General features: G+C 34.9%; 1 protein-coding gene across 1 annotated transcript; it reads right to left on the bottom strand.

Annotated features, from left to right (window-relative positions):
* Positions 1 to 4,241: 4,241 nt before the first annotated feature.
* Positions 4,242 to 14,446, bottom strand: LOC131853941 (uncharacterized protein K02A2.6-like). Its single transcript, XM_059205032.1, has 4 exons — positions 11,626 to 14,446; positions 10,953 to 11,026; positions 9,937 to 10,233; positions 4,242 to 4,304 (listed from the first exon to the last, which is right to left on the bottom strand). The coding sequence occupies exons 1-4, from the start codon at positions 14,444 to 14,446 to the stop codon at positions 4,242 to 4,244; spliced, it is 3,255 nt and encodes a 1,084-aa protein (XP_059061015.1).
* Between the last annotated feature and the right edge of the window lie 686 nt (positions 14,447 to 15,132).

Here is a 15,132-nt window from a genome sequence, read left to right as displayed (position 1 = left end):
AAATTAGCATATTTATATATATCACAATCTAACAATGTTCGCACACACAGTTGCAACTGATGTACAGTGCAACTGACATCAGGTATGTCGCCGAGTTCCATTACTCGTGTCATATTAGATCCAGAGTCGCGTACAAAACAATGAATTTTCTCTTTTCGACGACTTTTAGTCTTCTCTTTTCTCTTTGACGATTGAGTGCACGTAGCGGAGGTCGGCGGGATTCCCCGCGCGACATGTATGAACCTGTTCATAACAGTCGACACAGGCCGCCTTCGCCGCTATGTTATGCTTCGACTTCCGATTAAAACCTCCGATTTAAAAGTGTCGGAGCCGAAGTCGGAACCGAAGGTGTAATAATAATCGGAAGTTCCGACTTAACGGAACCGGAGTCGAAGCTCCGTAACATCCCTGATATACATATACATACAACAGTATAGTATATATAAAGATAAGATCTAAAAATGTACACGCAAACAAAATCACGGATACAATTAGTATTTTATTTGATTTGAGGTATTTGTTTTATCCATCCCTTTATATATATATCTATGGATAACCCCAAGAGAACAATTCCTGTCGACTCCGGTTGCCTAGTTTCTGTGTTAGAGAATCGAATATCAATAGACGCTATACATTATGCATGATTGATGTATGATTAATGCATGAACTCCATATTGATTCAGGCTTACACGTCATACAAATTATTTTATGGTTAGGCCAATGATATAGGCTTGTACTAATAACCAGAGCACGATTAAGGTTGAGAGGGAACACTATGTACTACAATAAAGAACTCATTGTTCTACAAATGAGTTAGGGTGTGAGTGAGTGAGCTGATGAGTGAGAAGCTTTCTCCCGCGTACACCTAGATGGTTTTCTCGAGACTACAGCATGGGCTTTTCAAGAAGGGTATAAGGTTTCTTAAGGGTACGCGACGCGCACGTGACACCCCTGGTGTTTCAGGCGTCCATAGGCTACGGCAACCATTTACCACGGCACAAATATTTGTATTCAGAAGCAGAATTGTTTGAATCGGTCTGGGTATTTTCTATTTATAACTAACAGTACTTGCGACTTCGCTGCGTGGAATTTAACTTTATTTTTCTAAAATAAAAGACTTTTTCTTATAATAAACCTAAGTTACTCCTTATTACATCAACTACATGCCATTAAAAGTCCCGTCAAAATTGGTTCAGCCATTTCAGAGATTAGCCTGAACAAACAGACAGACAGGTACAAAAATTGTAAAAAATATTATTTTGGTGTATGTACCGTATGTACCATATGCATGTAGTAAAAAATGGTCATTTCAGTATTACAAACAGATACTACAATTTTATTTATAATAGATATGTATGCATTTACAAAAAAATGTTCATGTATTTATGTCCTAGTACCCATAACGCAAACTCTACTTAGCTTGGGACTATATGGCGCTTTGTGAATTGTTCTGAGATACTATTATTATTACTATATAACAATAATGCACACCCGTGCAAAATCGAAGTGGGTTGCTAGTTTGAATATAAACTACACTTAATACAATGAATTTTACCGTTCAACGGGTTCGAACCCGGATACCAAAGCAAAACAATTTAATTAACAGCTACCCGGCGGAATTCGTCAATTTGTAAACAAAGAGTCCTTATTATTGCATTCAAATGAAATTCTTTTTCGTTCATTTCAATTTGATTTGATGCGCTTCAGAAACAAAGCCCATTTTATATTCCTTCATCGAATTGGAAACAGTTGAAAGATATACATGGTGTTTGTAAAAAAACTATCGAATCCATTAACATCGCTTTAATTGATGAATATTAAAGAAGCCTATATACTACTCCATCTCAAATGCTATACATATGCCAAATTTCATCATGAGTAAGCTCTTTATAACATACAAGAAACAAACCAACGACCAAATTGACTCATTTCTTACTAACCCACTCACATTCACACATACTCACTTTTTATACTAATTAATTAATTTATTCTACTCACAAATGAAAGAAGAAATGAAATCACTACATATTTGCCACAAAATCTTACTACGAGCGTCCGGTAAAGCAAAAGATGCTGATACGGTCGACTGCACCATTTCTATAATGTTAGGTAACCAAATCTAACTTTGATGCATATATATGTATTCATATTGTATTATAATTAATATTACATGTACAATAAATATACATCATACAGTATACACATATAATATATTCTAGTCACAAACGAACGAAGAAACGAATTTACTACATATTTGTCACAAACTCACTCTTATACTCATACTCACTCACTCACTTTATCCTCATCAATCAATATATTATATCCTACGCGATTGTAGTCCGAGGTTAAATCAGCTAGTCCGATTATAAATATCAAAATAATTAGTATTCCTTGTCGAAATCATACCCATACCCTTTTTTTAAACTAAAAGCGGGCCTTTTCCAAATTATTTCTATGTCAGCCTTGATATCCATTCGTCTGCTACAGTGCTACCCAATCTTACAATCCCACGGGTCGCATTTGCACGCATACGAAAGTAGAGAGGGGCTGTGATCAGACTACTATATCCCTGTTATACGACTATATACTTCATAGAATATGAATAGCACTATGGAATTTTCATTATTTGATGGCCTCATTGGTGTAATGATTGGCAAGGCGTCAATTGTGACATCGCTATGGTCCCGTATTCGATTATATCCTGTATTAATTTCTACTAATAAAGGTAAATTTTGTGAGGTTGTCAAGAGAGAATAATAATATCTGGATGTACTAAACCGACTTTGAAAATTGTTTAGTTTGATAGCCCATTTATCGAGGATATGTAGTATATGACTATGCGCTTTGACCAAAAGGAACGGAGCTGTAATGAAGTGTTACAACAGTAGACCTAGTTGCGCGGGTTATCTAGTAAAAATAATTTTATAAGTAGTTACTCTCTCTAACTTATTACAGGTTTTCCTAAATAAACAAATGAATTAAGATTACTTAAAAACAACTTAACTATAAGGATGTAAAATATAGCGCGTTCTAAAAATTTAACAACACCATCTAGAGACGAAATGTAAAAACAAAATTTATAAAAGAAGATTAAATATAACACAAGAAAAATTAGTATGAAAATGAAAACTGAAATTAACGGCCGCCACTGCCGCTGTTTACGCAAAGCTTACGCCCTGAAGTTGTGAATAACTGGCTTAATATACAACATACAATATTTCATCCGCAATGCCTTTGACATAATATGAGTTTTGCGGAAAAAGACCCGCTCGTTTGCCGTCGCTGCGTTACAGGCGGCTGTCTCATTGAATGATATTGGCGATTTGTCTTCAAAAGGAGCCTTCAAATTTGGTGTTACTTCTTAACTAACAACCTGCCAAACTGAAGAGGAAACGCCACTACACATCCTATATGGTTGTAGCCCATTCATGCATAAACGTAATCTCCTTTGGAAAGTTTACACTCTATCCTGAGGAGATAAAAACCATCGCTCTTAAGAATATCCTTCAATTCTTGTCCCTGATTCTTGACGGGTTAGGTAGCGAACTCTAAAAATCATACTACCCTGTAGTATCTATCTACCCAAATGCCATACTACCCTGTAATTTGACTACCGTATCTCACCTTTCATTTCGAAACAAAATTTACGTTTACATTACTCAAATTTGCGGCTAAAATAGACTAAACAGATATGACAATATCAACCTTGGTAAAAAAATACATTTTAGAATTTTTATTTTACAGTAATTTTAAATTCTTACATGAAAAACGACTTGAGAAGTATAATATCACCTAAAGCACAATTGATCTATGTAGGTCGCAGGGCTACAGATCCAAGCATCTGACAATAGCCCAAATAATCCAATAAAAAAACCTAACAACAACGAAGCAATAGCTCCGCTAGATTAGAAAATAAACACTATATTTTATTTCATTAAGCTTGTTACATATCCACAGCCTTATGGAAAAGTGCTGAAGCAACAAATAATGCGGGACGAGGAATGAACGAGGCCGCAATGTCACAATTTCAATATAGTAATTGGACAGTTATTTGAAATATTATTAATATCATATTAAATCTGTAAAACGATGACTATTACGTTGTATACGATGACACATTCGTTCTAGCATCGAACGTTGTCACTCGTTTTTAGCTATAGTTAGTAACACAAAATGTAGTATTGTATAAACAAATTTAATAACTGTTAAAATAATTTGGTTTTCTTTATGCTCGCTGGATGCTACCATAATTTGCTGCTTAATAGTGAAATTATAGGTTTTCGTTTAGGATCAGACAAGGACACCTGAATAAGTAAACAATGTTAACAAACTTTAAATAATAAAAGAAATTCAGTTGAACTCAACTAAACTGGTCGGTAGGGAAAAAATAATAATACTTTATAATGAAAATAGTGAAAACTAGTCACAACCATTGAAATTTCAGATGGTCATTTGTATTTGCGGTCCTTTCTATCTTATCAGTAACTTCGTGAGTCAGAATGTGATGGATATATTTTATTTACTAGCTATTTTAATCCATTTCATATTACTTTAGCTATTGTTCTGAGGTTGTTGCCTTCGATCGTATGTAATTAGAATCTTAGATATTTCACACACGTCTGGTGTAAGTCCCAACGGATTTAGGCGAGTTTAGACCATGTTTTTGTTAGAAATTGTTCTATCTTAACTGCTGTTATTACAGCTTCACACGTTTAAGATTCTGTATTGACAAGAAGTATTAAACTTCTTAAATTAACTGTAAACCTGTAAACGTTTTGCTCTAAACGGGCATTCGCCGAATTCCTTGCACCATCTTCTTAGTTTTTTTTATTTATTTCTTTGATATACATTTTATTATAAAGAATAGTATATATATATATATATAGTTCATGCTTGTTAACACTTTATACATATTTATACACACAGATACATGACATAATTAGTTTTAGTAGAAACATAATTAGTTTTAGTAGTAGAGGCGAGACTCTGACAGAGTACCTTGATCTGAACCTACATCGCCCTTACTGCTACATCGCCCTCATACAGACAGTTTCTTTACACGACCCGAATTTATTCATCCTAACGATAGGATGAGACGGCTTCATGTTATATTTACCTAACACCAGCCAGGTAAGAGATGATTTTCTCAGCTTAATAGATATATTGCACGTCTATCTTATAATTCTTAATAAAACAGGCTTCATTATAATCGGATTGGTTGTTGTTTAACCTTCAGAAATGATTAGGAATTGCGTAAATTATTTTGGCAGGAACTGCGTAATTCAGTTTGGCGTGTATTTCCATGTAACATAAGGTAAATTAAAGATTTTTATAGCATAGGGGACAAACGTACTTGCGGTTCACCTGATGGTAAGTGATTACCGTCGTTCATGATCACCCGGTGGAATAGCAAGTGCTTTGCCGGTCGTTTAATAAGGAACACTTCATTGGATGCTAGCAGCTCAGCACCGATCGTCGTTGAGATATTTGGCCTTTGTTCAGCAGAGGACGTCTTCCGGGCTGAGATGATAGAACACTTCTTGAAAGTTTTAATATAATATCGGTTCGTAAATACTATTGCTGGAAGGTGATTCCACAAAGTGTTATGCGTGACAAATAGTAATGAAAAGAAAAATGCACGATGCACGACCGTTATTCATCGAGATGATCAGGATGTTTTTAATTCCAGGCGATGGAATTCAGCAGATGGTAATAATCCTAACAATTTCTCAGAAAACTACATGATATATGTGGTAAAATCATTTTCTATATCCCTCCGCGAAACCAATGGGTTGAGTGTATCACAAAGATGTTTTTTATTTAATTCTTAACTTTGTAGAGTGGAGAGAAGTAAGATATAATTGATTATATTGAATTTACCGAGCCTATACAACCCTAATCGTCCCAAGGGACATACAAACACTCAATACACTTATCATTTGTTTGAAACAAGTCGTATACAGTATACACTAAAGAGGGAAACTTCTTCCAAATGACAGCTCTGAACTTTACGAGTTTCAAGCACAATATGGACACACACCTCACGTGCCGTCAATAAACCAGAGCAGTAGCCGTATTAGGCCTATAATAACTTATTGCTATTACTATATTAACTCGATTTAATATCACTTTTAACCCTATATAAAAAGTATTAATTCTAACTCAATATTCGGACGAAGTTTTACTTTAATTCTTCTTCAAGATATTATACATTTAATGAAATAAAAATATTTTAATAATATTTTATTATTTTAGAAATTCTGTACAGTTACATTCTTGGGATGGCTTTTCTAGGCACGATATCTAAAATAGTTAAAAATATTAAACATAAAATACACAGCTAAATGCAGTTTTAGTGATTTTTCATAATTATATATATAATATATATATATATATATATATATATATATTATGTATATAAATAAATAAAAATTTTTGTAACTGTTAATCCATAATGCACATAAAAAAGTACTTTCATCTAAATGTGTATATGTACATATAATTTGCATGGAAGTGAAGATCACAAAGGAATTTCTCAATTCTAATGTAAAGAAAAGAAAACAGACTCCACGCAACAAACAAATGAAGTCACAATTAGAATTTTCGAATCGACTTCAAAGTTAATAGAGAAAGATGGTACGGGCCACGCTGCCATAAGTAATTAGCCGACCGAAACTTGTCTACGACTTGTCCAAAACAATAGCGGGGACTAACGATAAAATATCGTTATAGCTACTTTAATGTCCTGCGCAACACTTGTTCTTATTAATGTAATTTATTATGGTATACAGACTGCAGTTGTTAACATAGATGGTGAAGTGGACGCTGTATGCTTGATGTTAGCTAGTAACATGTTTTATGTCCAAAACTTCAGGAAGTTTAAAGATAAATATCCAGTCACCATAGATGAGTCTATAGTATAGAAGAGTCTTAAGACGCTTTTACACCTGTAGTTTTTACTTATTTTGTTAATTCATTATTATCCACAGACATAACCTCTATGTCTTGGTTAAATTCAATAATTCATTATGCTGTATTCCAGAACACATCTAAAAAACTGGGTTTTTCCAATTTAAACATAAAATTAAAATTAGACTCAATTTTAAATCAAGTCATGTTGAAAATTGACAATTACTGCATTTTACTGTAGGTCTCCGAAAAGGGACTATTTTAAGCGAGGGCTCTGCGTCTGGTCTAGTATTGCGGACTAGTTCTTGGCATTCCGAGGCCATCGTACAGCCCTCTCTGTTCCCGTTTTGAATTCTATCATACCCTTAGATTTTACTTACGTACACGTAAGACACTTAAATTACTATCACATATTCAACTTATGATGAAATTACAACTTACGACAATAAAAAAAATAAAACATTTTATTTGTCTGTGTAATTGCATTAATAACAACTTATGTACTCATATAATCCAAACACGCAATAAAACATTCCTATTTATTCAGGAAAATGTAGATAACAAATATCCTAAATATGTATACCAGTACTATACAATTTACTTAATTGTCCCAATTTTAATATTAGATGATATGGCCATGGTTTATTTATTATATCTGGAGCAAAAGACATCCATATGCCACAAGTGAAACACACAGCACACGAATAAAACACAGATGTCCTTAAATGAATAGATAAAATAATTGTACTTCTATGGCTCACTGAAAATATCCACATAATTTGTATGTTGCCAACGGCACTAACATTCGTAAAAATATTATTATATAATTATTCTAATTGACATCCGTTGAATTAAATATCGTAGAAAATAACGAAAGAATACCGTCGAATTTAGGGCGTCCTATTATTGGTGGCCTATCAAAAAATTTAAAAATTTTCTTTTCATTTATTCTCAATATTAGAATGTCATAGCATTATAATTATCATTGACAATTCGACGTCGTGAACAAAGGTTTCATTCATTATAAATTTTGTGTTCGTGTCATTAATTATCGTTTTTACCAAGGTTCTGTGGAACAATTTTATATTCTTTCGATGCGAGTTAACCTCGAGGTCTATACTAAAAACTGATCGTTTCATTCTCCCAATGGCTCTGGTGACTTCGGACTTTTAACTCGCAGAATATTTCTTATAACCAAAGTTATTTTACTATCGCCGTAAACCTACAGCTATAAATTGATATTTTTGGTCGGAACTTCGCCCGGGGCTTTATCGTTTTCCCCTTTCTAAGGATGTATAGGTCAAGATACGGGTTTTTATAAACGTCCATATTTAGAGGATACCGCTTTGGTCTTATAAAATATTATGCAAAATTTTTACATCAAAGACTTTAAGTGCATTTCAATGCTGACTCTATAAATTCCATCGAAAGATCTGACTTCGCTTCGATAACGTTTTTAGGTGCTAGCAACGATTCTACTGTGCTCATATCTTTAAAGAATATCTCCAAATGATAGAAGCAACTTCCGGTTTCGTTTAAAAGACCGCATCTATGAAGTGCTACTTGTATTCCATTGTGTTATAGTGACAAACTTTTCAATGACGTTTCAAAATCTTTATTTATATATTAAAGCTGTTTATTGTTTCTATTGTTATGTCGTATTCTATGTATGTATACAGTAAAAAAAAGTATTTAGTATATAGTATAGACACAAAATTTTTAAAAATGTAATTCAGAACATCATCTATTTAAGACCAACATGCAAGTTTCTTGCTCGTCTAATGCGATGAGTGTTTGTTCTTGAATGAGTGTTTGTATTGTTGTTTTTGAATGAGTGGTAGAATAAAATAATAATAATACAAACAATATTGAATATAGATCGTTTATTATAGTAAGTATATTCTGGGTCATTATTATTTACGACATATCTGTGCTTAGAAATATTTTCTTTTCTTAGAAATATTTTACTGGTAAGAATTAAACATATCTCTGCTTAGAAATATTTTCTTTTCTTTCTTAGAAATATTTTACTGGTAAGAATTAAAAATACAACGTGTATTTACAGGTTATATTATTATGTGTATTACTTTTACAATCTCTTGGACAAATAATACAATAAAAATAATAATACATTGCTCTGTCCAAGACATTGTTATTTCTATTCAATATAGAGTCAACAAGAGTATATAACAAGCGCGAATAAAAGTTTCTCTTCAATATCCAATAATCTCATTGCTTTAAAAAGCTTTTGTATTTCTACTTTAGTTTAATAACAATAAGTATGATAATTTAATAAAGGATGATCTTCGATAATTGAATTGAAATATGTATTTTGTTATACTTAACTGGGAAATTTATAACGAAATTGTTATCAATAATTATCGCATTTCAGAGATAATGAGAGTTTAAAGAGATTTGTTTGGTTGAATGAGGTGGTAAGTCGTCTACATACGTACATAAGCAGAACGTCAGTGCACACAAAACTCAGGTCTGACTTTGTAAAGTGCTAGCAATGGATTTACTTGTCCCTATTACTCTGTAATTATCTTATCTGTGCTATTACAAACAAGAAACATGATGCCCACGGCTACCTTTTACCATCACACCGCTCGCCATCGACATGGAATTCATCCCCACGCTTGAACCTAAGTGGTCTCGGACAGTGTGTTTTCAGAGGAACTTCCCCCTGAGTATTCTTAGATTGTCAACGTCTCTTTATAGAATAATATTCACTGAGAGAATAGCTTTAGATTGTCAAACAAAGTGTGAAACAAAGCGTCAAACCATACACATAAGACTTTAGATTGTGGAATGAATTATCTGTCGAGGTTTTCTCCTGACTACGGCATGGGGTTTTTCAAGAAATTTCAATATTAGGGTTTCTTAAGGCTCGGCAACGTGCACGTAACATCCCTGGTGTTTCAGCGTCCATAGACAACGGTAACCAACCATCAGATAGGCCGTATGCTTGTTTGCCAACATAGTATAAAAAATCATCCGTCTCCATGGCAGGCATTGTAAACTAACGATTATGGTGAACTTCACATTATATTTCGGCGAGCGGGCGAGCCTGTCAGGGCTATAGAACCTAGCGAGGACTGGCGACAACTTTCCATATTCTAATCTTATGTATATAGTGTACACCTCTGATAGTTGCTGAGTTAAACAGCAGTACACCTCTGATAGTTGCTGAGTTACACAGCAGTACACCTCTGGAAATTGCTGAGTCAGTACACAGCAACATCTTCGACGACCGTCACTAATTGCTCCCATATCTTGACCCAGAAGCTTGTCCCAAATAAACATTGACGCATCAGTAAATCTCTATAAGGTATAATGCTGAGGCGTAATGTTTACGAGACTACTTAAAGCTCTTGCTATAACATATTAGTTAGATAAAGAGAACGTGGGGCAATGTTCTGTATTTTATCACTATAAAATACAGACAACACTTTGTTCATGGGTAATTTTCGTAATACAATGCGTAATAGGAAAATGAAGCTGTTTTTTGTTTATCTGCTTATCTTTTTATAAATCACTCATGTATTATCTATATCATCTTTAATTCTTGAAAAACCAAGCATGTTTTTTATAATTAATATTATTCATAGTATATCTATGAATATAATTGACGACCTCGGTGGTCTAGCGGTCTAGCACACCGCTTTACGACCGATGGTCGCGGGTTCGATTCCTCGCACGGCACAAACATTTGTATTCATGAGTATGATTGTTTGTTCGGTCTGGGTGTTTTCTATGTATAATATGTATGCATTTACAAAAAAATATCTATGTATATGTATCAGTTATCTAGTACCTGTTACTCCAGTGAGCTCGTGACCAAGGCTAGTGCAACTTAGTCGAAACCTTGAGAGAGGTAAAAAATATCTTTATCCACAATAAAATCTTTCATGTTAAAACTCGTTTAACTATTAATATTGATATACTGGCATACAGGTGCTCTAATTTATTAAGCATGCAGTACGAGTAAAAAAGGAACAAACAGAAAACTATATTTCATGTAATTTAATCATTTTTATTACCTCTCCTCTGCAGACAATGGCGGGAAGGATTGTTGGTAAAGTAATATGTTTAGATGTGTTGTCTCCAGTGAATGCTGACGAAAAAATATTCAAGGCTGTATAAATAATAAAGTACCAGCAGGCACTTTTTGAGATTATTTACTACTCTGGTTTGTTCATTTTATAGATGGAAATCTTAAATTAGTATACTCTAGTCCTGTCAAATTCCGTTACTCATCCATCGTTACATAGTATAAAACAAAGTCGCGGTCGCTGTCTGTCCGTTGCTATGTCTTTAAAACTACGCAAAGGATTTTGAAACGGTTATTTTAATATATAGAGTGACTCAAGAGGAAGGTTTATATATTGTAGTGTATTGAATGAAAGACGGTCTATCGCTAACTGGTTTATTAAGATAAAAGTACAAGTGTATTTATTATGTACCCGCGACATAAGAAATAACCCAAATACCCGCATCAAATACTACATTTTTCTCGCCTTAAATCTTTAAATTATATACTAACTTATTTCTATAATAAACAAACATCTTAAGGAGTAATAACATGCTAATTATGACAAGTGTACTTTTACATTATTACAAACTTATGTATCACATTATTATTTTTATGTATATTATAATATAACATTTTAACGCTAAAACAACATCATTTTTTTCTTGGCCGTAAGGTCATACCGTGAGTAACAGCATCAATTTGATATTTACCAATTGCTCTATCATTATCTGTGTTTGCTATCGGCTGTGCTATCGGTATGGACTGCTGCGGATCGTACTCGCTCTCTGACTGATCGATATCTTTAGATGGGGAGACACTGGGACTGTCATTATTAGTTTTACTTAAAGGTATAGACCAACTATCCTCTTTATTGTAATATTCCATAATAGATGCATCATGATTACGTGGCAAATCCTTTAGAACACCAGGGTCGCTATTGCTATTAGGTAGAGAATGTCTAGACTTTCTAACATTTTTACCTATAATTTGATCAATATGGCGTTTGTGTAAATGATCATCTTTTGTTTTGACAACATAAGAAACGGGGCCTGTTTTCTCTATCACAGTAGCATCCTTCCATTTAATATCTTTATTACCATAATTCCGTACTAACACCGACTCCCCAGGAAGTACTTCCCGCAAAACTCTGTCGCGACCTGTCGCCTGCCGATTTTGCCGTGCCTGAACTAAGTCTTTGTTAACCGGCCTCAATAAATCCAGTCTACCTCTCAATCTATGTCCCAACAATGCTAACGAAGGCTCCTTTTGTGTCGTACAGTGCTCCGTGTTTCGATACGTAAATAAAAATTTACATAACGCGGTATCATAGTCTTCCCGCTCCATAGTCGCCTTTCTAAGTACCTGTTTAACTAATTTTACAGCATTTTCAGCTGCTCCATTGCTAGACGGATGATATGGAGCTACTAATATACGCTTAATACCGTTCCTGTTTAAATAATTTAGATATTCTGCGGATGAAAATGGAGGTCCATTGTCACTCACGATGGACTTTGGAAGACCGAAACGTGCAAAAATCTTACGCAAGCTGTGTATAACCGCGGCTGCTGAAGTGCTTGAAACGTTGTCCACTTCAAGCCACTTAGAATGAGCGTCAATGATAACTAAGTAATACTTATTGCGAAATGGTCCCAAGAAATCAATATTAAGGCGTTCCCAAGGTTCTGTGGGCCAGGCCCACGAATGTAAGGGCGCTGGGGGAGGTTGATCTCGCTGTGAAGCACATGCTGAACATTCACGACACACACGTTCTATGTCCGCGTCCAGTCCCTCCCACCATAAGTAGTTTCTAGCTAATTGCTTCATTTTTACCACACCTATATGTCCAGAATGTAATTCATTCAGTACTGTTGCTCGTAAACTGCTCGGTATAACCACCCGATATCCCCAAACCAAACAGCCATGTTCTAAAAACAAACTGTCCTTTTTAGAAAAATATATTTTATCATTAACAATTTGTAAACTGTCTGGCCAACCAAATTTAACAAATCCTATAATTCTATTTAATTGTGTATCAGTTCTCGTATTTTTTTTTATCTGATTAAATGTAACTGGTAATTTATCTTCTACAAAATTCAAATAACTATAACAATCCTGCTCATAAACCTGTTTTGTATATTCTAAAGGTAAACGAGACAGCGCGTCGGCAACACAGTTTTTATTCGATGGTACAAACTCAATATCAAAATTGTACGCCGCTAACCGTACAGCATATCTTTGTAAACGACTCGCTGCTGTTTGCGGTATACCTTTATTTTTACCGAATATGTAACTGAGAGCACGGTGGTCACTACGTATAATAAAACGTCTGCCATAAATGTACTGGTGGTGCTTCGTAACACCGAAAACAATCGCCAGCGCCTCCTTATCTATTTGTGAGTAGTTACGTTCCGCTTCGTTGAGCGTACGCGAGGCACAGCTGATCGGCCGCTCGGAGCCATCGGTATACTTGTGTGCGAGTACCGCGCCCAGTCCATACGCGCTGCTGTCTACCGACAACACGAGTGGTAACTTAGCATTGTAATGCGCCAACACAGGACTTTTACTTAATGTATTTTTAATTTCCATAAATGCCTGTTCACACTGATCGCTCCAATGCCACTTGATATTTTTTTTTAATAATGTATACAATGGATGCAATATATCACTAATGTTTGCACAAAATTTAGCATAAAAATTTACTAAACCTAAAAAACTTTTTAGTTGCGTAACGTTTTTAGGGGTGGGCGCTGAAAATATAGCTTCTATTTTTTTTTTATCTGTATGAAGGCCTGCCTTATCGATACGATAGCCTAGATAGGTGACACTAGATTGAAAAAACTCGCATTTAGACCAATTTACATGTAACCCGGCATCTTTTAATCTAGATAATACAGCTCTCAGATTTTTAAGATGCGTTACCCTATCTACTCCTGTCACACAAATGTCGTCTTGGAATGCTACCACTGAGGACAATCCACTCAAGATTTCTTCAATTAATTTTTGGAAATTTTCTGGTATACACTTTAAACCAAAGGGTACTCTTTTGTAAACGAAAGTCCCTATATGTGTTGTGATTGCTGTCATGGGCTGTGACTCCTCAGACAAAAGTGCCTGCTGATAGGCATCAGATAAATCTAATTTTGAATACTGCTCACCACCCGCTAGGTTAGCAAATATATCTTCAATGCGCGGAAGCGGGTAATGAAAATCTTTTAACAGTGGATTTAGAGTGATTTTGTAATCACCACATATACGGATACTACCATTTTTTTTTACAATGGGGACAATAGGTGTCCCGTAATCCGAACGTTCTACTTTATAAATAACGTCATCCCGCTGTAATCGTTCTAGTTCTCGTTCCACTGGCTCGCGTAAAGCAAGCGGCAGGGGACGCGCCTTAACAAACACGGGCGTCTTATCAGTTAAATGTAATTGTATGCAAGATTTATTATAGGTTCCCAACCCATCAGCAAATACTTCGGGAAATTCAACACGTAGCATTTTAACAATACTATTATGATTGACTTCAGTTATATTATTATGACATTCTAATGTATTTAGCTGTAAGCGTCTTATCCATGTTCGACCAAGCAACGGGGGACCGCCATTTTCGAATACAAATAGTTGCAACTTATCTGAAAATGTGTCATGGATAACATTCACTAAAATGTAGCCTAAGGGTTTGATTATATTACCTGTGTACGATTTTAATCTAAGAGATTGATTTATTAATGTAAGATGTGAAAACAACTTATCATAACATACCTTCGAAATCGCCGATATTTTACTACCTGTGTCAATCTCGAACTTAATTTTACAATTTTCAACCTTAACGCTGACATAATAAGGTGCATCTTTGCCACTACAAGATAAATTAAAAAAATCCAAATCAATCTCAGAGTCTGAATTAGATTCATTTAAAAAAAACTGACTTTTATCTCTTTGCGAATGCTTACACACTGACTTCAAGTGTCCTTTTTCACCACACCGATCACATCTATACATTTTAAATCGACACTTTGCCGCTGCATGGCCATCCCTGCCACAACGCGGACACGGTCCCGCGCGCCGCGTGTCGCCCCGGTGGAGGTCGCCGCCGCCGCCGAAAATTAAATTATAAATTTTGAAGGTATTCGTTTATTGTCTCGCCCTGTCCCTGCTTTCGTTGCCGAAATACGTGTCTTTCT

Source organism: Achroia grisella, unplaced genomic scaffold, assembly GCF_030625045.1.
Source record: "Achroia grisella isolate CSIRO2021 unplaced genomic scaffold, CSIRO_AGI_Agris_v1 utg918, whole genome shotgun sequence".
In the NCBI taxonomy this organism is placed as follows: Eukaryota; Metazoa; Arthropoda; class Insecta; order Lepidoptera; family Pyralidae; genus Achroia; species Achroia grisella.
This window is presented reverse-complemented; position numbering and strand designations above follow the sequence as displayed.